The 24,728-nt window shown below is 47.3% G+C and overlaps 1 protein-coding gene across 2 annotated transcripts; it reads left to right on the forward strand.

Moving 5' to 3' along the window:
- Positions 1–369: 369 nt before the first annotated feature.
- On the forward strand, positions 370–23,181 carry ERFE (erythroferrone). 2 transcript variants are annotated; one of them, XM_045029524.1, is made up of 8 exons: positions 370–1,865; positions 9,446–9,568; positions 10,419–10,512; positions 12,260–12,483; positions 14,835–14,943; positions 17,201–17,291; positions 20,654–20,729; positions 22,737–23,181. In XM_045029524.1, the coding sequence occupies exons 1-8, from the start codon at positions 1,671–1,673 to the stop codon at positions 22,833–22,835; spliced, it is 1,011 nt and encodes a 336-aa protein (XP_044885459.1). In that variant the 5' UTR covers positions 370–1,670; the 3' UTR covers positions 22,836–23,181. The 2 variants fall into 2 exon arrangements, with proteins under 2 accessions (XP_044885459.1, XP_044885457.1); XM_045029522.1 differs by lacking the exon at positions 22,737–23,181 and having other exon boundaries at positions 20,654–20,849.
- Positions 23,182–24,728: the final 1,547 nt, after the last annotated feature.

Consider the following 24,728-nt stretch of genomic DNA (forward strand, 5'->3'; position numbering starts at 1 on the left):
TGCTCCTGGGGGACCCAAGCCAGTTTTAACCCAACGCCCATGTGGGTAGGGGAGACTACTGGCTTTGGGGTTGGCACTAGCTACTTCCATGCCCTAGGCAGGACTGACCCGATTCTAGGATGGCCAGAGTAATGTTGTCATAGCAGCTCCAAGCCCTGGCAGCTGTTGCTGCCTGGTCAGGAGAGGGGACTCCCTTAAAGGGTAAAGCCCTAGTGTGTCCCAGCAGGAAACTGAGCAAGTTAGAACCCCTCCTATGAGTTCAGCACCCACCAATGTGGCATATCTCTATGTGCTCATGGTAACTGAAGGCCAGATCTTCCTTCACTAATGAGTGGAGCAATCCATGCCCACCTCAGCCATGCCCATCCTATCCGTAGCCAGTGAGGCACTGGCAACTGGATGCTCAGGATGGCCCATGGAAGGGTCTGGGGAGCTCAAGGGGGAAATGATGCAGCGCCTCCAGTTAATAAGTGGTGCAGTCAGCTGTCTTGAGCAGGAATACCCTATGGTCCCGCTGAAGCCTTGCTGAAGAATCACTTGCATAAAGCATGCAGAGTCCTGGATGGGGTTAGTTCTTTGCTGGGCAAATAGGGGCCATTGCCTCTCAGGATGAGCTGGTAGCTCCAGCCACTGCTGCCATAGCCAGACACGCAGTGAGGGTCACTCAGATCACTGTGGGCTGAAAGGAGTCTAGAGGCTGCTGGCTTTGGATTTGCTTCAGTCCCCTCGCCTGTGGCCCTCTCCATGAAAATTGCCTTCTACTTAGTGTGACTGGAGCCTCTGTGCACCTGTCCCTGGGTTCCCAGCTGCCAGTCTCTAGCTCATGGAGCCAGAGGCTGGAAATGGTTGCACCTAACAATTGGAGCCAGGAGGGGGCTCTCTGGCTCCCCGAAGTGCGTGCGTGAGGCAGTGCCTATGAGGCGGGGAATTCAAGCTCATTAAAAGGAGTGGATGTAAGCAAGAATATCAGACAGAGACAGCCAAGGTCTGCTGCACCAGGAGCAGTGCCCACAGAAAGCCAGGGAGAGAGAGGGCAGTGCACCAGTCCTGGGTGTCTCTCATGAGCCACAGATCCCAGCCAGGGCCAGGCTGGAGTGAGAGCCACCAGCAGAGAAACTGGGCATTCTACTGCCCCCTCCAGCTGTGAAGGGAAGGAGCACAGGAGAGCTGCTGGGAAGAGACTGTATTTACAGCTCCAAAGGCAGCCCAAGAAAGGAGGCAAGCAAGGGAGATAGCCCTCTCCCAGTTGGACTCAGCCCCAGCCGGTGGGTTTTTAAGCCCACGCCCAGACTCTTGGTCCAAGCTCTCACGAGCGTATGGGAGCAGGGAGTACTCTGAAGTACAGGGTCATTTCTCTAAGGGATCCTTGAGCCTACACAATGTGCTTTCCCCCCACAAAGTAGGACGCATTGCCCTCTCCTCGGGCCAGGTGGCTCAGCTGTCGAGTACCAGCCAGCTGTTCTGCAAGGGCAACCCAACTCCTGAGCTGGTGCTGATGGGAGGACAGGCCTGACATTGCTGGAATATCATCTCTTCCCCCAAACACGCCATTCCTGACAGGACACAGTCTGATTTCTTCTTGCTCTTATGGGCAATGCCTGCCTCTGAGTGGCCATAGAAACTCTGGCTCCTCGAGAGAAGGGACCACCTCTTTGGTGCCGTGTTGAAGGATGGCTGGATCCCTCCCTGCCAGCCGCTGGCTCCTATTACTGTGTGTGGGATTCCTGGCAGTGGCCTTGTGTGTTGGCTCAGTGGGGTCAGAGAAACTTGGAAGGAGAAGAAGCCGAGAGAAGACATCCCAGTGGAATGAGTATCCCACAGGCCAGGGAAAAAGCAGCATGCTTCTGCCAGCCTCTAACGACCCGGTAAGCATTTATTCTACCAGCACCTAGTTGTAGGGAATTGAGCACAGATCTAAACTCAGAGCAACCAAAGCAGGAAAGTGGGTGATGCGCAGAGAGTCTAATTTCTGAGCTGAGTGAATGTGATTGCAAGTAAAATCTACTCAGGGATTTTGAGTTGTGTGATGACTTTTTACACACACATGCACACACAGTGAGTAACTGGGGTGAGGGGTAGGGATGGTTTTGTACTTTTTCACCTTTGGGTGACTATGTTTGTTTATTGTCAATGAGCAACTGACTTTTGCCATGAGAAAGACTCTAGCATATTGAGGGGACCAAACCAAGCTCTGTGAAAGCAAGCCTACTGGCTCATAAAATGTTAGCAAGTGCCCCAAATCTTTTCCAGTTTTGTCATAAATATTTTGCAGAGCAAACATTTTCTCAGCTCTGTTGAAAACATACAATCACAGAGTTTGTCTTGCAGCTTATAGGTTACAGCTGATCAAGTGTGTCACATAAAAACTGCAGTGGGGTTGACCTGTGGTCCACCTGATCAGGAACCTGTCTCCAAGTACAGATACTCCAGAGGCAGGGGCAAGAATCCTCATAATGGACAATTATGGAGAGACAGTTTCTTCCTTTCCCCAAGCAGTTAGTGACAGCTTATATCCTAAACATTAGGTTTCAGAGCCCGTCTAAAATTTTGCATGTTATCTAATGTCACCGTTGATGTCATTCTGATTAACTGTACGACCATCTAATCCTTTGTTCAATTCAGCTAAGCTTTTGGCCTCACTAATACCTTGTGGCAATGAGTTCCATAGATCAACTGTGCATTATACAAAAAAAAATCCTTTGATCTTTTTTTAAATTGGTAGCCTTTCACTCGCACTGACTGTCCCTTTATTCTTATGTTACAAGAAGGTAATTGTGAGTTCCTGGTTGACCATATCTGTGCTACTTTAAAAACAAATCCAAATGCAGGGGTGATGTGCAAAGGTGACTGTAAGTAGGTTTGTGGGAGGTTAAGATAATATAATTTAACCTGAGGGGTGTAAATTATCCCAATCTAGACTCTAATCCACTACCACCAAATTTGCCGCAATAATTTGCTAACCCATATTCCCACATGAGTGCAGACAAGCTCCGAAGGATAAAACTGAATTGCTCTAAGAGGAGACCTAAACTCCAGCCCTCACATAGTCTGTCCTTTTGGAGCAGTTGATGGACCAGGAGGCTCAGTCCTTACCCGCCCAGAAATCCCTTCCATTTATCTGCTCAAGCAGTTATTAAAGGTGCTATTGGCAGGGTTAAACTCTCTCCCAGATGAGAGTGCTGCTCAGGAGAATGAATTTCCTACCCCCGTTCCTCTGCTCTCAGACCAGGGGAAAGACAGAAGCTATGTCCAATAGTTTGTGAATGGGTGGAAAACTTACGGCTAGTGATGCCAGCTGTTACTGTTTGACAGGGGTCTTCTTTTATATCCCACCCGACCCCCGGGGGCCTTCTTTGGCATCATTCCAACAATGCCCACTGCACTGGGCTAGGGAGATTCGTAAATGCCTTAAATTTGGTGAGCTGTATAGCTGGGGGAGCCCAACTAGGGCAGCTTTGCAAATCAGTCAGCACAGAAACAAATTTGCTGCTTAAAAAATGTGTGGACCTTGGGGGCTCTGCCAGCAGGTCCTGCTCAGAGAGGCTGGGAGAGTCCAAAGTGCTGCACCAGCAATCTGGAAAGTGCCCTAGCTCACTGTGGATGTAAAGGCAGGCAAAAAGTGAGCCAGCTGTGAGGCTAGCCATACCAATGACTTGGGATCTTCAGGCTATTCCAAATTAGCAGCAGCATTGCACAGAACACTAGTTTAAAATACTGGGAACACAATACACTGGACTCACTGCAGTGGTGTTTTATAGTGCTGCTCCAGGAGTGCATATTAAAAATTCAGCTTCCATGATCATTCAGGCCTGTTCTTACCCAAAATTAACTTGCAGCAAATCTCAGTGTGGAGCTGTTGGGTACATAGGCTTGGAAGGATTAGGATTTTATTGGTAAATGTCAATAAATGTTGATTTTTGCCATACACGCACAAACCAACAAAAAAGTATTTCCATTGATGATCACTGAAATTTACAGATAGGCAAAGTAAGAAAAATGCTGTTTGAGAAATTATTTGAGTTTTGATTTAAGGATATTCACGTTGTATTGTTTGCCATGGGATGTTGACAATTTGAGTTTTAACAGTTATAAAGCGTTAACTTTTGGAATCGCAATGTCTGCTAGCATTAGCAGACACCCCTGCCACAATTTTCTGCAGACGTGGACATTTAAATTGATAAAACTCTAAACAAATGGTTAAAAATAAAATTGATATTATCCCTCAGAATTATAAACTGAGTTCTGCCCCGCCTAATTATACACTTGGGCAATCAGCCTTTGTTACAACTTTTTTCTAGAGCTCTTCTGCTTCTCACTCACCAATTTGTAAGCACCTAGAGGGTTATAAGAAATAGCCAGGATGGATTTGTCAAGAACAAATCATGCCAAACCAACCTAATTTCCTTCTTTGACAGGTTTAGTGGATAGAGGGGAAGCTGTAGACATGATATGTCTTGATTTGTAGTAAGGCTTTTGAAACAGTGCCACATGGCATGAGCAAACTACAGAAATGCTGTCTAGATTAAATTACCATAAAATGGGTGAACAACTGGTTAAAAGATCACAATCAAAGAGTAGTTATCAACGGTTCACCGTCACACTGGGAGGGTATATCTAGTGGGGTGCTGCAGGGCTCTGTCCTGAGTCTGGAACTAGTCAATATTTTAATGGATGACTTGGATAATGGAGTGGAGAGTGTGCTTATAAAATGTATGGGAGACACTAAAATGGCACTTTGGAGGACAGGATTAGAACTGAACATGACCTTGACAAATTGGAGAATTGGTCTGAAATCAACAAGATGAAATTCATTAAAGACAAGTGCACAGTACCATATTTAGGAAGAAAAAAAAATCAAATGCACAACTACAAAATGGGTAATAATTGGCTAGGTGGTAGTACTGCAAAAAGGGTTAAACTGGATCACAAATTGAATATGAGTTGACCAGTTGGGGAAAATGCTAATATCAGGCTGAGATTATATAAGCATGAGTGTCATGTAAGACATTGGAGGTAACTGTCCCATTCTACATGGCACTGGTGAGGCCTCAGATGGAGTAGAGAGTCCAGTTCTGGGCACTACACTTTAGGAAAAATTAGGACAAACTGGACAAATTTAGACTAACCTGACCTATGAGGAAAAGTTTTAAAAAACTAGGCATGAGAAAAAAAGACTGAGACAGTCTTGATAACAGTCTTTAAATACGTTAAGGGCTGTTATAAAGAGGACAGGGATCAGTTGTTCTCCATCTCCACTGAAGGCTATCTGAAAGTCCTGCCTGCATCTCCCACTGGTGTACAGTTCCCTTGCTAATGAGCAGGTGGAGAGACATGGCAAGTACAGCAAATGGAAGATCTCTAGCTGCTCCTGCACTGCCCCAGCACCTTCCCACATCACCTTTGTGTGGTAGAGATAGGGGAGATGGAGCAACAGAAAAGTTCAAACACTGGCCCAAGGGCACATAAGAAGTGCCTGGCAGTGCTGAGATGGCACCTAATTCTTCAGATGCTTATGCTGTGGATTTTTGTACTCTCTGCTTGAAGTCTAATAAACTGTAAACTCCCCGGGGAAATAACACACATGCAACGTGAGAAAGGACTTGGAAGTGACAATGGACAGCAAGTTAGATGGCACCAATGTAGTCCATGCAGTTGTATTGTACAATGGTGTATGGAGATGTCTCTGGTCTAGCTCCTCAGCTGGTGTAAACTGAACTAATACTGCCTGGAGACTCATGCTCTTGCTGTCCAGCACTGTGAAGGGCAGCAGCATGCTGGGTGACCAGAGCACAGCACTGGGACTCAGGAGATCTTGGATCTAATCCACAAAATGCTGGTGGCTCACTGTGTGATCCTGCACAAGTCACACAGCTTCTCTGCCTCAGTATTCCCATCTAATAAAAATGAAACCTCAGGCATGTTCTCTTCCCTTCAGCCATACAGCCCTCCAGACTCTATGGACCAAGTGTGAGTCGCTCATCCAACCATGCCCCTAGCTTATTAGGGGGAATCCCTCCTAGGGGATAGGAATCCCTCCTAGCCACAGTAATTATGCTGTGTCACTGGTGGAGCTGAGGTTTCTCTGTGACACCCATCACATCAGGCAGGAAGTGAACCACAGTAGCTGGTCTGCTGAAGCCTGGTCCTCTGGCACCTGCCAACACTGCTCAGTAATCCTTCAGAGGGGCTGCTGCTGAGGACCTGATGTCCTCTCTCCCTTCCCCCAGCACTCATTGATTTCAGTGAGAGGTAGGCAGCTAGGCAAAATACCTTGGAAGAGCAGGCCTTAGCCCACTGCCTCTGCCACAATCACAGCTACTGTTGCAACAGCCAGGGAGAGACTAGGCCCAGAACTCAGACCTAGACATCTTGCCTGGCTGATCTTTGCTACAATGAACAATGTGCTAGTGTTATACTAGGGGCTTTATAAACTTCATGGGCCAGACCCTGAGCTAGTGTAAGTTGACACTGACTTCAATGGAGCTGGGCCATTTTACACCAAGGGAGGTTCTGGCCTTATTTGCCACATGCTTTATGGATAGGGTGACCAGATAGCAAGTGTGAAAAATTGGGACAGGGTGTCGGGGGTAATAGGAGCCTATATAAGACAAAGGTCCAAATATCGGGACATCTGGTCACTCTAGTTATGGCTACAGTGCAGTCAGAGACATGACTGCAGCATGTGCAGACATACCTGATCTAGCTCTGATCTAGCTAGTGTGAGTAACACAGAAGCTGCAGTAGCACAGACAGCAACATGGGTTAGCCATGTAAGGACATGGTGGGGAGTAGCTCAGTGGTTTGAGCATTGGCCTGCTAAACCCAGGGTTAGCAAGTTCAATCCTTGAGGGGGCCACTTAGGGATCTGGGGCAAAAATCTGTCTGAGGATTGGTTCTGCTTTGAGCAGGGGGTTGGACTAGATGACCTCCTGAGGTCTCTTCCAATCCTGTTAGTCTATGATTCTATGGCATACCCAGAGTCCCGTGCTGAGACAACATCACTGCTATTGTTATTCACACTGGCTAGGGTATGGCTACACAGGCAGCAGTCACACCTCTGACTGCAGTGCAGATAGACCCATACAAGAATTAGAATAATAGAATATCAGGGTTGGAAGAGACCTCAGGAGGTCATCTACTCCAATCCCCTGCTCAAAGCAGGACCAATCCACAACTACATCCCGGTCAGGGCTTCATCAAGCCTGACCTTAAAAACCTCCAAGGAAGGAGATTCCACCTAGGTAACCCATTTCAGTGCTTCACCACCCTCCCAGTGAAAAAGTTTTTCCTAATATCCAACCTAAACTTCCCCCACTGCAACTTGAGACCATTACTTCTTGTTCTGTCATCTGCCACCACTGAGAACAGCCTACCTCCATCCTCTTTGGAATCCCCTTTCAGGTAGTTGAAAGCAGCTATCAAATCCCTCCTCATCCTTCTCTTCTGCAGACTAAACAATCCCAGTTCCCTCAGCCTCTCCTCATAAGTCATGTGCTCCAGCCCCTAATCATTTTTGTTGCCCTCCACTGGATCTCTTTCCAATTTTTTCACATCCTTCTTGTAGTGTGGGGTCCAAAACTGGACACAGTACTCCAGATGAGGCCTCACCAATGCAGAATAGAGGGGAATGATCACATCCCTCAATCTGCTGGCAATGCCCCTACTTATACAGCCCAAAATGCTGTGAGCCTTCTTGGCAACAAGGGCACCCTGTTGACTCATATCCAGCTTCTCGTCCACTGTAACCCCTAGGTCCTTTTCTGCAGAACTGCTGCCTAGCCATTCGGTCCCTAGTCTGTAGCAGTGCATGGGATTCTTCCATCCTAAGTGCAGGACTCTGCACTTGTCCTTGTTGAACCTCATCAGATTTCTTTTGGCCCAATCCTCTAATTTGTCTAGGTCCCTCTGTATCCTATCCCTACCCTCCAGCGTATCTACCACTCCTCCCAGTTTAGTGTCATTGCAAACTTGCTGAGGGTGTAATCCACGCGATCCTCCAGATCATTAATGAAGATATTGAACAAAACCAGCCCCAGGACCGACCCTTGGGCCACTCCGCTTGATATCAGCTGCCAACTAGACATGGAGCCATTGATTACTACCCATTGAGCCCGATGATCTAGCCAGCTCTCTATCCACCTTATAGTCCATTAATCCAGCCCATACTTCTTTAACTTGCTGGCAAGAATACTGTGGGACACCATATCAAAAGCTTTGCTAAAGTCAAGGAATAACACATCCACTGCTTTCCCCTCATCCACAGAGCCAGTTATTTCATTATAAAAGGCAATTAAGTTAGTCAGGCATGACTTGTCCTTGGTGAATCCATGCTGACTGTTCCTGATCACTTTCCTCTCCTCCAAGTGCTCCATGATTTTTCCAGGGACTGAGGTGAGGCTGACTGGCCTGTAGTTCACCAGATCCTCCTTCTTCCCTTTTTTAAAGATAGGCACTACATTAGCCTTTTTCCAGTCATCTGAGACCTCCCCCGATCGCCATGAGTTTTCAAAGATAATTGCCAATGGCTCTGCAATCACATCCGCCAACTCCCTCAGCACCCTCGGATGAAGCGCATCCGGCCCCATGGAATTGTGCTCGTCCAGCTTTAGCATCAACCCCACCTTGATTAGTATTTACTTCTTGGATCAGTATTTTGATATTGATTTCAGCATCAGTCAATGAACATATGTGGTTACATTACAGACTGTCAATACCAGATGATCCAACAGGGAAGCCAGCGCATGGTATCAGTGAGTTAGGTGTGATGACACTTGCTAGGTGAAACAGGAACTGTGTCACAGATACAGCAGTAGTCTAGGGCAGCAGCTGACAAATTTAAATTGCAGGAAAGACTTAGCACTTCACCAAGATGCTGATTTGTGCTCTTGTGAAGTTTTAAGTGGACCTATGTTAGCTGTAATTCGCCAAATCTTTCCACTAATGCACCATACCTCCCCCCACCCTGTGCAATGAACCAGCACACAGGTACCACCGGCCCATATGCCCACAACTCACCCCCACGCTGGGCTAACATTCATGGTTGCAAAAAGCGCTGTGGGCTGTTTAATGACCTCCATTTACATCCCCTCCAAAATATGCACCCCAGAAACACTGCTGTTGCTGGCACTGGGTTAGTGTCCACCCAGAGAAAAGCGTGCCCTCTACAGAGTTTCTTTGAGTCCAGAGTTTTTCAGAGGTCCCCCAGGTAGCCAGGTTCCCCGTGTCCTGCACGCTCCCTGGCCAGCAGCTAAGGCAGTCTCAGTGGTAAAGAACTCATTAACACTCCGGCAAAGCACAGACTGGTTTCCAGCTGCTGAGTTCCTGTCCCTGCTGTGTAATGGAAGTAGCGATGAAGAGCAGCACCCACCTGTGTCTGAACCACCCAGCAGCCCACAGAGCTGATTACTGTCACTTTCTGTGTTCTTATTCTTTGATCGTCCAACAGGAACCCCTTCCTGAGCAGTCTCGCAGCATCGACCCCCGGGACGCCTGGATGCTCTTTATGAAACAGTCAAATAAAGGGGTGAACAGCAAGAAACGGGGCAAAGGCAAATCAAAAAAATTCAACGTATGTATTCACATCCCCGGTGTGTCTGCACAACCCACCCCAGGAAGCCCCGGCTCAGACTGATTGCGCCCCATCCCATACAGAGATCCCAGGCCTGCTGCACCGCCACCCCATGCAGAGATCTGAACTGTGCCTGCTGCGCCCATCCTACACAGACATCCCTGGCACTGACCTACTGCACCCCTCCCCTGACAGAGCTCCTCAGCCTGGGCCCACTGCACCCCTCCCCTCACATTGCTCCTCAGCCTGGGCCCACTGCGCTCCTCCCCATAGAGCTCCTCAGCCTGGGCCCACTGCGCTCCTCCCCATAGAGCTCCTCAGCCTGGGCCCCCTGCACCCTCCCCATAGAGCTCCTCAGCCTGGGCCCACTGCACCCCTCCCCTCACAGAGCTCCTCAGCCTGGGCCCACTGCGCCCCACCCCCCACAGAGCTCCTCAGCCTGGGCCCACTGGGCCCCTCCCCTCTCAGAGATGCTCAGCGTGGGCGCATTGCACCCCACCCCACATGGAGAGCCCTGGCCCAAGCCTGCTGTGCCCCCAACCCAGAGAGCCTGGCCTGGGCCAATGGCGTCCCTAGTGTAACAGCCCTGCTCCTTCTGAGCCCAGAACAGACCGAGGGGATGGGGCTGAAAACAGTGACCAAGCCAGCAGAGATGGCCAATCCTGCTTAGAGTCCAGCACAGAGTTCAGAACAGGCAGGTGCCCTTTTGGGCAATGGGAAGGGGAAGGGTGCCAGGATGTGGGTGACTAGAGGCTGGCACTGCGGGATGGAGCCATTCTTATTGGATCTACACTGGCTGGCTGTGCCCTAATTTGAACTGAGCAGCTCTGTGCTCTGTCTGGGGTTCCAGTTTGGCCTGCCAGGCCCACCAGGTCCCCCCGGCCCTCAAGGAGCCCTAGTGACACCAGAAGAATTGCTGAAGGACTTCCGGCTGCTGCTGAAAGGTACAGTATGAAAGCCAGTGCATGGAGTGGGATGAGTTCGTCTCCACAGGCACTTCAGGTGGGCTGGGGAGGTGGGTGTCCCATGCTGCAGGGAGCGTGACACTGAAGAGACAAGAGCTCATGTCCTACAGGGGGGGCAAGGTCATCTCCCTCCCTCGGGGTTGAGGTTAAGGATGGAGAGTAAGGACTAGTCTACACTGGCAATGCTAAAGCACTGCCCTGGCAGCACTTTAATATGGCTTGTGTAGTCACGGCAGAGTGCTGGGAGACAGCTCTTCCAGCGCTCTAAAAAAATTCCACCTCCACAAGTGGTGTAGCTACCAGTGCTTGGAGAGCGACTCCCAGCACTGGTGCACTATCTACACTGGCAGCCTGGCTTTTCACATCCCTGAGTGAGAAAGTTGCAGCACTGCAAAGGGCCAGTGTAGACAAGCCCTTAGTGGTTGCTGTCTAGTGCATATAGGGAGTTGACCCCTTGGTGAGTGCAGGGGCAGTAAGTTGGCAAGCAGTGCTGCTTAGCCTGCCTGCCCAGACACAAGAGCCAATTAACCGGAGCAGGGCAGAAAGGGGGGTATGTCTGGGGTGGTATCTTATGCCCTCTTACACGAGTGCTCAGCCAGACAAACTCCAGCCCCAGGAGAAGCTTTACACTTTCAGTGTATCGGTTATTTTGACATAATTTTCCAGCACAGAGTTTTACACTTACACATCAGGACATGACTAACTACAAACCTCAAATGTGCACTTTGTCTAATGTCACAAATAATAATTGCTAACCAGGGCCGGCTCCAGGCACCAGCATTCCAAGCTGGTGCTTGGGGCGGCATTCTGCAAGGGGCGGCAGTCCCTGTTGTTTTGCCCCCAAGCAGCGCACCGAATTGCCGCCGCGGGCGGCGGGGGCAGTCCATGCGCCGTTAGGGTGGCAGGCGCGTTTCTGCGGTGGCGGCAATTCGGCGGCAGCTTCTATGTTTAGCTGTCTGGGGCGGCTTCAGCTAAACATAGAAGCTGCTGCCAAATTGCCGCCGCGCAGAAATGCACCTGCCGCCCTAAGGGCACACGGACTGCCCCTGCCGCCCGTGGCGGCAATTCAGCACACTGCTTGGGGCAGCGAAAACTGTAGAGCCAGCCCTGTCGCTAACACACATCTTGGTGATGAGGTACTTATTTGTCTGTGTTTGTGTGTGTGTGTGTGTGGTGGTGGGGGGGGGGGGTTAGGGAAGTGACTTTAGCCCCAATCCAACCTCCATTGCAGTCTTTGGAGAGTTTCCCACTGACTGCAGTGGTAGGTGTGTACTTGTGTGGTGAGATTTGTGTGTGTCACAAACTCATTCCCTATTTATCTCCAACACCTCAGAGGACTTCCCATTAGTTTTTTGGCTCAACACTTAAGAATCAAACTCAGCAACAATAATTGGGAACCCCAGAGAACTAATATCCCTTTCCTGGCTTCATGACTGCAATGAAAACCAATGGGAGCATTCTCCAACAAACCTCACTGCTGCCTAAAATGACCAGGACAGAACATTTGCCTGGATCAAGCACATGAATGCAGGGATGACTGGGATTCAGTCTCACATGATGGTGCCAGCTTGCTAGGCTTTGACTAGAATTCACATCAGTGTCCATCCTGCTTCCATTGACATCAAGGGGCATTTTACCATTGGCTCCAATGGGAGCAGTCATTTGTGAAAACCCTTTGTACATCGGTGACTCCTAAAACTGGTTCTCTGGGGGGGCGTTCTCTCAGAGGTGGTAAAGGAGCGGGAGAGAATGAGCCTGAAGGCCTGTGAAGGTTGCCAGGAAGGTGAGGAAGAGGAGGAGAGAGGAGAAGATGACATCTTGGCACTTGTTGCTGGTCCGTTGGCAAAGACTAAGCCACAGCATCGAGTGGAGGCAGCCTTCCACTGCCGAATACGGAGAAACATTTCCATTGAACGAAGATCCCTGCAAGAGCTTCAGATCTATTACATAGTGAGTGGGGGAGGGAGTTTGCCATGCTGGACTGGCAAAAATGCAGATTCAGCAACACTGACACATTTCCCAAATTTGTGTTGGTTTTGCCAAATTGTTTTGGTCAAAAAACAAACCGTCCAAAAATTGACATTTTTCTAAATGAAACGTTTCAAATTTTTGGCTCAAAAACACCTTTTAGTTTCAAAATTTTCTTTAATTTTATTTAAAAAACCCAACCAAAATGTTTTTAAAAGGCTGGAATCAAAATGAAACATTTCAATTTTGCCTAAATGAAATATTTTGTTTGACCTGAAACAATTTTTTTTCTACTTTTTAATTTGCTGAAACATTTCATTTTTGGTTCAGCCTGAAATTGCATCTTTTTTCCCCAATTTTTCAGAATTGCCAGTGAATTAATAAAAATCCATTATTCTCAGAGCTATAGTCCCAGCATCTGATCTCTCTGAGGAAGGTGAATATAACTTCAATCCAACCCCCATGGGAGTCTATGAGGAGATTCCCATTGACTTTAGTGAGCATTGGATCAGGTCCTAACCTCCCAAATGCACCTTGCCATTTGTGCCATACTATAGGTGTGTGTGTGCCAGGAGTAGGGGAAGGGGGGTTACTTCATTTGAGCCTCCTAGCCAATTGCAGGCCAATTAAAATCTCTAGACAAACTTTTGTGTACCAATGGAGATAAGGCTGAGTACACATCAGTAACTTACAATACAAAAATATTACAGGGATGTTATTTTTAGCCCCAAAATAAGCATTACAGACCAGGAAATTCGGAGTTAAGGTTAAACATACATGAAATCTAGATACAGTAGAACCTCAGAGTTATGAACACCTCGGGAATGGAGGTTGTTCGTAACTCTGAACAAAACATTACAGTTCTTTCAAAAGTTTACAACTGAACATTGACTTAATACAGCTTTGAAACTTTCCCATGCAGAAGAAAAATACTGCTTTTAACCATCTTAATTTAATGAAACAAGCACAGAAACAGTTTCCTTACTTTGTCAAATCATTTTTTTAATCTTGTCAGATCTTTCCCTTTTTTTTGAAGTAGTTTATATTTAACACAGTCCTATACTGTATTTGCTTTTATTTTGGTCTCTCCTGCTGCCTGATTGTGTATGTCTGGTTCCAAATGAGCTGTGTGGTTGACCAGTCAATTTGTAATTCTGATGTTCATAACTCTGATGTTCTACTGTTTATTAAGACCTGTAAGTGCAGTTAAGACACCCAGAACAACCTTAAAAACTCTGCTCTATAATGATGCCATATACTACACATACAGTTAAAAATCATGCGTTTTTTTCCCACGATTTCTCCTCATAGTGTCACTACAACCCAGAATTACCTGTCCTGAAGAATTTACAACCTATACAGACAAGACTAAAGGAGTACTATTATCCCCATTTTCCAGATGAGGAAAAGAGGCAAAGAGAGATTATGCAGCTTGCCCACAGCCACATAAGAAGTCTGTGGCAGAACTAGGAACTGGACTCTGAGTAGGGTTGCCAACTTTCTAATTTCTGAAAACCGGACACTACAGAAGGAAAGCTGGAACCACCCCACTCCACCTCTTCTCCTGAGGCCCAGCCCCTGCTCCGCCTCTTCCCCGAGGCCCCCACCCCCATCACTCACTACTCTCCTCCCTTCCCCTTCCTTGATCCCTTCCCCGGCCCCCCTCCCACACACACACAGCTGGGCACTCTCTACTCCGGGGCTAGGATGGGAGCCTGCCTGCCCATGAGATGCAGGTAGGAGACAGCCCCAGCTGAGCAGGGGCTGGCGTGGGTTGATGACCCAGTGCCTACTCCCTTGGCCCCCCCACCTGTGGTAACTGGACTTTTGTTGTCATCAGTACATGTGACTTGACACTGTACAGGTCCCCTTTCAACCAGACTTTCCGGTCAAAAACTGGACACCTGGCAACCCTAACTCTGAGCTTTCCAAACTCCTTCACCAGCCATCCTCCCTTTTTAATCTACTGATCAAAATTTGCTTTCAGGTATTATTTGATGAATAATTCTGAGTAACAAACACATTTGAAAACAATCATGGTCAAACGTCAGATAATCTGTGAACAACTAGAAAACAAGACAAATTTTCAAATACGTTGTTAGGCCTGGTCTGTACTTTTTTACGGCATAACTATGGCAGTAAGAGGTCTAGTGTAGATACAGTTATACTCTGTGTGCTGCAATCACCCTCCGCTTGCACTGCAAACACAGTGCATGTCTGTTTCCTGAGAGGATGCTGCTAGCTGAGAGGCGGCGCCCATCTCCTAATGCAATATGTAGAGTTGGGATGGTGTCTCGCAGTGTGCACAGTCTTGCCTTTCTCTTTGTTACTAGCCTCAGAAAGAGGGGGTGTTCCATCGAGGCCTGGGGCTGAACCTGACCAGCGGCCAATACACAGCACCGGTTGCAGGGTATTACACCTTCACCTCCACCTTGCACATCGGTAAGCTTTCCTGCTGCCTGGCACACGGAGCTGGCCTCCACAACATGGCGATTCTGTTGAATCATAGAAGATTAGGGTTGGAAGAGACCTCAGGAGGTCATCAAGTCCAACCCCCTGCTCAAAGCAGGACCAACCCCCAACTAAATCATCCCAACCAGGGTATTGCCAAGCTGGGCATTAAAAACCTCTAAGGATGGAGATTCCACCACTTCCCTAGGTAACCCATTCCAGTGCTTCACCACCCTCCTAGTGAAACAGTGTTTCCTAATATCCACCCTAGACCTCCCCCACTGCAACTTGAGACCATTACTCCTTGTTCTGTCTTCTGCCACCACTGAGAACAGCCTAGCTCCATCCTCTTTGGAACCCCACTTCAGGTAGTTGAAGGCTGCTATCAAATCCCCCCTCACTCTTCTCTTCTGAAGACTAAATAAGCCCAGTTCCCTCAGCCTCTCCTCATAAGTCATGTGCCCCAGCCCCCTAATCATCTTTGTTGCCCTCCGCTGGACTCTCTCCAATTTGTCCACATCCTTTCTGTAGTGGGGGCCCCAAAACTGGACACAATACTCCAGATGTGGCCTCACCAAGGGAATAATCAGTTCTCTTGATCTGCTGGCAGCACTTCTACTAATGCAGCCCAGTATGTCATTAGCCTTCTTGGCAACAAGGGCACACTGTTGACTCATATCCAGCTTCTCGTCCACTGTAATCCCCAGGTCCTTTTCTGCACAACTGCCACTTAGCCAGTCAGTCCCCAACCTGGGCTTCTTCCGTCCTAAGTGCAGGACTCTGCACTTTTCCTTATTGAACCTCATCAGATTTCTTTTGGCCCAATCCTCCAATTTGTCTAGATCACTCTGGACCCTATCCCTACCCTTCGGTGTATCTACCTCTCCCCCAGCTTAGTGTCATCTGTGAACTTGCTGAGGGTGCAATCCATCCCAACATCCAGATCATTAATGAAGATATTGAACAAAACCAGCCCCAGGACCGACCCTTGGGGCACTCTGCTTGGTACTGGCTGCCAGCTAGACATTGAGCCGTTGATCACTACTTGTTGAGCCCGATGATCTAGCCAGCTTTCTATCCACCTTATAGGCCATTCATCCAATCCATATTTCTTTAACTTGCTGGCAAGAATACTGTGGGACACCGTATCAAAAGCTTTGCTAAAGTCAAGGTGTATCATGTCTATTGCTTTCCCCATATTCACAGAGCCAATTATCTCATCATAGAAGGCAATCAGGTTGGTCAGGCATGACTTGCCCTGGGGAATCCATGTTTACTGTTCCTGATCACCTTCCTCTCCTCCAAGCTTCAAAATGGTTTCCTTGAGGACCTGCTCCATGATTTTCCCAGGGACTGAGGTGAGCCTGACCGGTCTATAGTTCCCTGGATTCTCCTTCTTCCCTTATTTAAAGATAGGCACTATATTTGCCTTTTTCCAATCATCCAGGACCTCGCCTGATCGCCACGAGTTTTCAAAGATAATGGCCAATGGCTCTGCTATCATATCCGCCAACTCCCTCAGCACCCTTGGATGCACTGCATCCAGCCCCATGGACTTGTGTATGTCCAGCTTTTCTAAATAGTCCTTAACCTGTTCTTTCACCACTGAGGGCTGCTTACTGTGCTGCCCAGTGCAGCAGTCTGGGAGCTGACCTTGTCTGTGAAGACTTGAGGCAGAAAAAGCATTGAGTACTTCAGCTTTTTCCACATTTTCTGTCACTAGGTTGCCTCCCCCATTCAGTAAGGGTCCCACACTTTCCCTAACCTTCTTCTTGTTGCTAACATACCTGTAGAAACCCATCTTGTTATTCTTCACATCCCTTGCTACAACTCCAATTGTGCTTTGGCCCTTCCTGATTACACCCCTGCATGCTCAAGCAATATTTTTATATTCCTCCATCGTCATCCTCCAGGACTCTCTGGGACAGAAACCTTAGTGGCATAAATAAGTGTAGCTCCATTGAAGTTACTGTGCCAGATCCTCTGCTGGTATAAATCAGCATAGTTCCACTGGAGTCAACATACTGTGGGTATGACTTGATGTAGTTCCACTGACGATCATTTGGCTACACTAATTTACACCAGCTGAGGCCCAGACCCAGCTATTCAATCGGAGCATTCTGGCTGGCCAGCTGTGTGGGCATGTCTGGCTTCCCTGGGGGGCTGAGACCTAAGGCCTTTACAGGGGGTTCTGTTCAGAAGGGGAGAACATCTCATCCCTGTCTCATTAGCTCTTCTGTGTTTATAGTTCATGGAGAACAACAGAAGAAAGGGCAACAGCGTGCAAGAGATCGCCTGCGGGTACTGATCTGCGTCCAGTCTCTGTGTCAACATAACATGTGAGTGTGCCTGGTAGAGACATGCCCTCCCTGCTAGCACAGCCAGACTTCTTTTAAATGTAAAAACTGTTTTTCTCTCTCTTATCCCAGAAGGTGAGTGCACAAAAAGGAGGGGCCCACAGTGCATAGGGCATATAGATCATGGCACCGCTGTGGCTGTTGGGAGCCGATGGAGGATTTCCTATGTAGGGGAATCCCAGGGTGGCCTGGAACCTCTGTAGCTGCTTCCACACCATCCCCTTTCTCATCTCTCAGAGTAGGGGATCTGGCTGGGAAAAAGAGAGCCTGTCTGGGGTATCCCTGCACCCTGGTGATTCCTAGCTGCCTGAATAGCTTCTGGGGCCCATTGACAGCTGGGTTTAAACTAGAGCAGCCTTAAGGCTGATCTAACTTAGACTAGCAACTGGCTTGGCCCCCAGATCAGGTGACATAATATCACCTTTGTATGTCCTTTATGTTCCCCAGTCCTGAACTGCATTGAGCACTGCACTGGACTGGGGCCTGTAACTGGATCTAACAGTATCATCACAGCTACCACTTGTTAAAAAAATGTCAGTGGAACAGTTTTTCACCAAAAAAGTGCAGTTTCATCAAAATCCAAACGTTTCACTGGAACGTGTCAATTTCAATGACATGCTTGAAGTGAAAATGTTGAAATGACTTCAGTTTTCTCGTTTTATTTTTATTGTATATCAAATGTTAATTTACATATATTCAGTATTTTAATATCATATAAACATCAAAGCAAAGTGAATTGACGTTCTCAAAATGAAATGTTTCAATAGTTATGAATGGACATTTTTTTTGAAATTTTCATTCCACAGGACATTTTGAAATTTTAGCATTTTCTATTTCAGAATGAATGTATTTTAAAAAAAAAATCAGAATTGCCTGTGGAATGGAAATGCCAATTTCAGCCAGCTCTAATCACAACCATGCTCTATGGGCCAAATTAATAGTGGCGCCTGTGGGATTGTCTACATGGGGACTCTTAGGAAGGTTAATCTGAATGAACTTTTAAAGTGGTTTCTCCTGTCAGTGCAGGTACTCCACCTTTCTGCGAGGCAGTAGCTATGTCAACAGGAGAATTCTCCCATTGACTTAGTGCTGTATACACCAGGAGTTAGGTTAGTTTAACTGGACTGCTCAGGGAAATGTGAATTTTTTCACACCCCCAAACAACTTAGGGTATGTCTACACTGCCCATATCACAGCGCTGCATGGGCAGTGTAGTCACACTTTATCGCTGGGGGAGAGCTCTCACAGCAATAAAATAAAATAAAAAACAAACCCTCAAACGAGTGGTGGTAGCTTTATCACCAAGAGCTGTGCTGTCTATACTGGTGCTTTTCAGCGCTAAAACTTTTGTTGCTCAGGGGTGTGTTTTTTCACACCCCTGAATGACAAAAGTTTTAGCGCTGAAAGTGGCAGTGTAGACATAGCCTTAGTTATACCAACCTAAGTTCCTAGTGTAGACCGGGCCTTAGATTCCCTCTCACTTACATGCATCTTACCAATGTGCAACTTAGACCACATCTGACTTTGGTCCCTGGATGCATAGTTTATAGCCGGCCCTATGTGTCTGGTAGTCAGCATGAGAGTGATGGAGTATTGTCACTATAGCTTTGTGACAAAGATCAAAAATATTTCCACACTGCACACACTCTGTGCTAGGTACTGCTCACAAAACAGTACCACAAACCAAGGGAAACAATAGTCCTGCAGAGTTGTGACATTTAGTTATTTGGAAATGTTGTCAACCCCTCCTGGCTAATGTCCGCTGATCACAGAGCTGATCCATGCATGGGACCAAATTAAATTCCATATGCTGGTCTCAGCTAGAACTCTGGGTTGTTATCCAGAAAAAGTGCAAAGCCCCAAATCTCTCACCTCTGTATAAACAAATCTCACCTCCACAAGGTACACTGTAAAGAAGGCCAATTTTAGCAAGGATCATGCCAGAAGAGGCACGTGCATCTGTCATTACCATCTGAGGCATATACATACAGAACCCATGCATCGAGCTTGGCTAAGATTTTCAAAGCTCCCTAGGGGGTTTGACTGTCCAAAACCCATTAGGTTGGAAAAACCTCATCCATTCTCTCTCCCTATAGCTCTCCATGTTATTACGCATGTATCCCAAGTGACTTTGCCTGCATAACTTCTACTGAAATGGGATTTTAATTATATGTCACTTTGTTAGGTAGATAATAAAATACTTACAGTGTTCTGGAGTGACACCCTCTCAGTTAGAAAGGTAGGTCAGGTGCTATGCCGCTTCCATCACTGGCCTCCTGCTGACACTGCCAGCATAAATGCTAACTTTAATGGCTGGCTTGTGCTGGCCACTAAGGAATCATAGAATCATAGAAGATTAGGGTTGGAAGAAACCTCAGAAGGTCATCTAGTTCAACCCCCTGCTCAAATCAGGACCAACCCCACTAAATCATCCCAACTCATATGACTCATTTCATATGCGTGATCCCATTGCCATCAGATTGTAAGGGCTTCCAGTCACAACCAGGGTAGGCTAGATGGCCATACATGGGGTAAGGAAGGCATTTTCTCCCAGGTCAGATTAGCAGTGAGTTGGGGCTTTTTCACCTTCCCCTGCAGCGTGTGGCAGGTGACTATCCAGGATTATCTGGAGCTATCTCACAATCATTTCCCTGCCATTGCAGGGGCTGCGAGCACTGGTGCACCTTGGGCCCTCCTAGTCTATTCCTGTGGCACATCTCGAGTCTCCTGTGGGCTGTAATACTTTTTTCTAATGTCTGTTGTTGGGTTGAGTGTGTGGATGATGGGGAGTGGAGGGGACCAGTAATATACAGGTCAGAGGGGGTGATCTACTGGTCCCTTACAGCCATAAACTCTATGACCCTCTGTGAGCCAGTCCTAGTAGGGAAAAGCACTAGGTGTGCTAGCTAGCCCCTTAGTTTGCATAATAAATTGATGGATGGGATGAACCCTCCAGAACATAGCTGGGATAAATATATCAGCATGGGGGTGTGAGAAGGCCTACTGAGCCTCTGACCATGCTGCACCCACTCCGTGGCAAGAGGCTGTCAAGCGCCAGGCCACCCCGGGACCGTTCTTGAGGACTATACTTGGTTTGGTTTTTTAAACAAAATTTAGAATTAAATGTAAATAATGATACAGAGGGTGATGAGCAGCTTTGCAGCGAGGGGACAAGTTTGCCAGGGCATTGTGCAGTCCTCCCCTTCTCTTTAACGTCTGGAACTGGGGATGGGGGAGGCAATCACACTCTATTACTGTAGATAACTGGCTAGTAGGTGAATTCTGGGTTGTACGTGGATCACACAGGTCACCTCAGTGCTGACATTGCTGTTTCTTGTCCTCAGTTCTCTGGAGACGGTGGCTGGTTTGGACAGCAGTGAACTTTTCACCATCTCAGTCAGTGGAGTCCTGTACTTACAGGTAAACATGGGCAAATTAATGAGGCCAAGGGGTGTTCCTTATGGGCAGACCCACCTTGTGCAGTGTGCTATTGACATGAGAATGCAGCACAACTGGGCAGCTAACTTTTCACAACAATAACTCTACCCCTGGGGGCCAGGCAGCTTTGTACAGCCCACATTGAAGTCCATGCTATTTTCAGCATGCTAGCTAGCTCAAAGCAAACAGGAGTATACCTGCCCCATCTGTAATCACACCTCTGATTGCATTGCATGCCCTAATTGAGCACATCCATTCCCAAGTGCAGCAGGAAGTCACTGTGGTTTACAAGCTCTTCAGTGCAGGAAGCCATGTCATTTTCTACAGAAAGCGCTCTGCATTGTGGGTGCTACTGGAACCAATCAATGAAGATGACAGGCACATGCTTCTGTGCTGGTTTTCCTCTGCAGTTGGGCAGGAAGTTCATTCCTCAGTCTTCCTCTGCATCATTTTTCAAAACCAGCCTCAATAATACTGGCATGATCAGCCTTCTATCTCTCTGGGGGCTGAGACCCAGAACCTCAAAGGTATCTGATTTAAACAGGATTAAACACCTAAAGATCTTTGAGGATGTAGACCTGAGTCCCACCAGTGATTTGCCACAGTACTGCAAGGTTTAGTCTTTAGGGTGTCCTTGCCTATAGTCAGTGGCTTACAGCCAGCCAACTACTCTGGTACTATATACCGTAGTCCTGATGCTCCCCACCTGGCAGCTTGTGTGGTCATTACCACCTCTATAAAGTGCATATAAAATGCTACTATTTTGACTGGGTAAATGCCTGCATGAGGTGCAGGACAATGGGGAAGCCAGCTGCCTAAGGCATCTAAAGGGATAATGCACCATAGCACTGATAGACCAAGTCCCACCATTGGCAGACACCCATTACTAAAGGGTAGAGCTTTGGCACTGCACTATTTTAGTGTTTCCCAACAGAGAGTGATACAGATCAGTCACATTCAGATGTTTGGTCTCAGCCCAAAGGGTTTGGCTTTGAAAAGGAGAAGGGATAGTTTAGCAAAACAGCAAAAGTAAGTTTCTACATTTCGGTGGGACTACTCATCTGTCTGACAGCAGGCTTCAGTGCATTGCTCAAGTGAGGCTGGAGAGTGTACAAAATACACCGGATACGCAAAACAGCAGAGTCCTCATTATAACCTTAACTTTGGCATTTCCCGCTTAGTAACATTCTGGTGGATAATTCAGAACCATCCTATTTTGGAGATTGGTTGAGTCCTGACCCAAACCAGCATGTGCTATTGGCTTGTAGCAGCCTGTACTGGCTGCAGCACTGTGCAGAACGGGCTTAGCATTCCACATGGCAGCCCTGCCCACTCAGCCATGGCATTCTTTAGGGCAGGGCCTACTTTGTCTGTGGTGGGGGAATTCTTCCTCCCCTTCCAGGCTTTTTACAGTGCCCTTGATGCAGCTAGTATGCTATATAGGGTATAAACACTGCACAGTAAGTCCAGGCTCTGACTCAGGCTTGAGCCCAAGCCCACACACAATCTGACCCAGGTTCTATGACCTTGCTAGAGAGTGGATCAGGCCAAGTCCCATTGTGTCACGGGTCTAAGCCCTGTAATTTTGCACTATGGATACAGGTCATGCCCCAGACCCACGTCAGAAGGTCTGCATTGGCAGTATGACTGTTAGCATAGCTATGAGTCCAGCACTTCTAAACCCAGGTTTACAATGGTGTGGGAACACTCAAGCATGAGCTTGGAAACACTGAGTCCACCAGTCTGGGTCCCACCACTCTGGAGTTAGTGGTGCAGCATGACCATAGCCAGAGGGGCTGGAACAAGGGACACAAACTGCCCCATGTTCTGCTTTAAGTGTAAAACATGACAACTTTAAGTAGTGCATCACAACCTACATAGCTAGTTATTGCTCTATAGATCTGCTGCATTTACATGACACACTCCTCTATGTGCTGATTATGGCAACCTGGGACTATTTTCACTGTCACTCTCATTTCTCCCTTTCAGGCTGGCCAGTATGCCTCAGTTTTTGTAGATAACGCCACTGGATCATCCCTCACTGTTCGAAGTGGCTCGGATTTCAGTGCTGTTCTTCTGGGGGTGTGAATGGTCTCAAACCATCTACCCTTACATGCTGTAAGCTGAATTGGTCTCTTCGCAAGAACCACCTTAATTCCCTCCCACCCAAGCACAGGGAGCAAAGCATAGTGAGGTCAGGAGCAGCAGTCTCTACAAATTCTGCTTGTGCAGCCACCAGCCACCATACTTTGCACAAGATCTCAAGCATCCAAAGATGGAGAGCCGGAAAGAAAATTGGAAGCATGAAAAAAGGAGGACTCACTAAATCCATCCCCCTTTAATTTAATTTATGGCCAGATTTTGAAGCTTATTTTACACGGACAATTATAATATGGCTGACTTCTAAAACCAGACCAACTTTTATAAAGGAACCCCTCCCCCCAATCAAGCACGAATGCTTAGGAAAAGGTGATTTGAAGAAGCCTTCACTCATAGACTAGCACTTTGGCAGTTTTTTGCTGTTCAGTTTTTCAGCAGCCAAAGCCAGATTATGTATATAGCTCTAGCTTTCTTATAGCTTATCAGCTAAGGTTTGCTATCAGCAGGCACTGGTACTTGGAAGTTAATTTTCAATGCAGAGCAGTGTCCTGATAAGGCAGCAGACTAGTTAGAACGTGAATTACTATCCAATGATTTTCCACTTTCTAAGCATGGCGTACTCACATCACCACCCCATTCTCTGCCCATGGCAGAGAGCCCAGTCAATGGGTGGTGGAGATACTCACCGTTACGCCTGGTTTTGGTCCCGATAGCGCAATCTAACTCCGATTAACCCAGTGGGACTACGTGCATAAATAAGGGCTGCAGGAATGGGCCCTAAATTAATAACAAAGGCAGGGAAAGAAAAAGATGCAGTCTCATTTCTAAGTACCATGTACTTAATTCTTGAGCTCCTGCCAGAACTTCAATGAGATATACTAGAACTACACTCAGCTCCACCTTCATGATAGCAGGACAGGGGGCTCAACTCTCTCTAAATTTTATTTTTCCCCCCACCAACAAAGCTTTTCCAGTCCTGGAACTCTCCTTTCAGGAAACAAAGTTAACTTGGACTAGGGCATTTGCTGTTGGCAGCACTTTCACAAAATCTTTCAGGAAAAAGCTACATACGCTGTCCTTTACATAAAATATTAGTGCTCTCTACAAACCAGCTCATATAATTCACTGGTTAGAAAACAGTAAGTACCTCTCTACTGCAATAAAAGACCAGCAGCATGGCTGCAGCTGGCCCAGGTCAGCTGACAAGGCTCAGGCTGTGGGGCTTAAAATTGCAGTATAGACATTCAGATTCATGCTGAGACCTCACAATGAGGGAGGGTCTCTGAGCCCAGGCTCCAGCCTGAGCCTCAACATCTTTGCTGCAATTTTTAGCCCCACCGCCCAAGTTAAATGACCTGGGCTCTGAGTTTCAGTGCTGCGAGTTTTTCATTGCAGTGTAGCCATACCCTAACTGTTGTCTTGGAAAAGCTTTACAAGTATTTTGAAGCCCTGGTAACAAAGTAGGACATAAGCCTCAAGTTCAAAAATTTGGTGCTTTCAGCTTTTTATGGTATGTAGCAACTTACACACCAAATTCCTGCAGTCTTTACTCTAGCTGAATTCCCACTGAAGTTGCGGAGAATTCAAGCCTGAAAGCCCTTCTCTTTACAAGGAAAAGAAGTTGTGTTCTTACTACCTGGTAAAATCCTAGTGAACACAGACCATGTTGTAGCTTTCACACAAATCAGCAGATCAAGGCAAACGTCAGGGTTCCCCATGGCAGATCAAGGTAAGATCTGAAGGACACTGCCAGGATTTACTGTTTCATACAAATTAACTGCCTTGTCTTCATTAGGATTTTACCACATTAGTTAACACAAGGAAAAAATACAGCTAGTCTTGTAATGAAGAGGCATCCAAAAAGGACAGCAGTTCACTCTT

The sequence above is a fragment of the Mauremys mutica genome, chromosome 9, assembly GCF_020497125.1.
Source record: "Mauremys mutica isolate MM-2020 ecotype Southern chromosome 9, ASM2049712v1, whole genome shotgun sequence".
In the NCBI taxonomy this organism is placed as follows: domain Eukaryota; kingdom Metazoa; phylum Chordata; order Testudines; family Geoemydidae; genus Mauremys; species Mauremys mutica.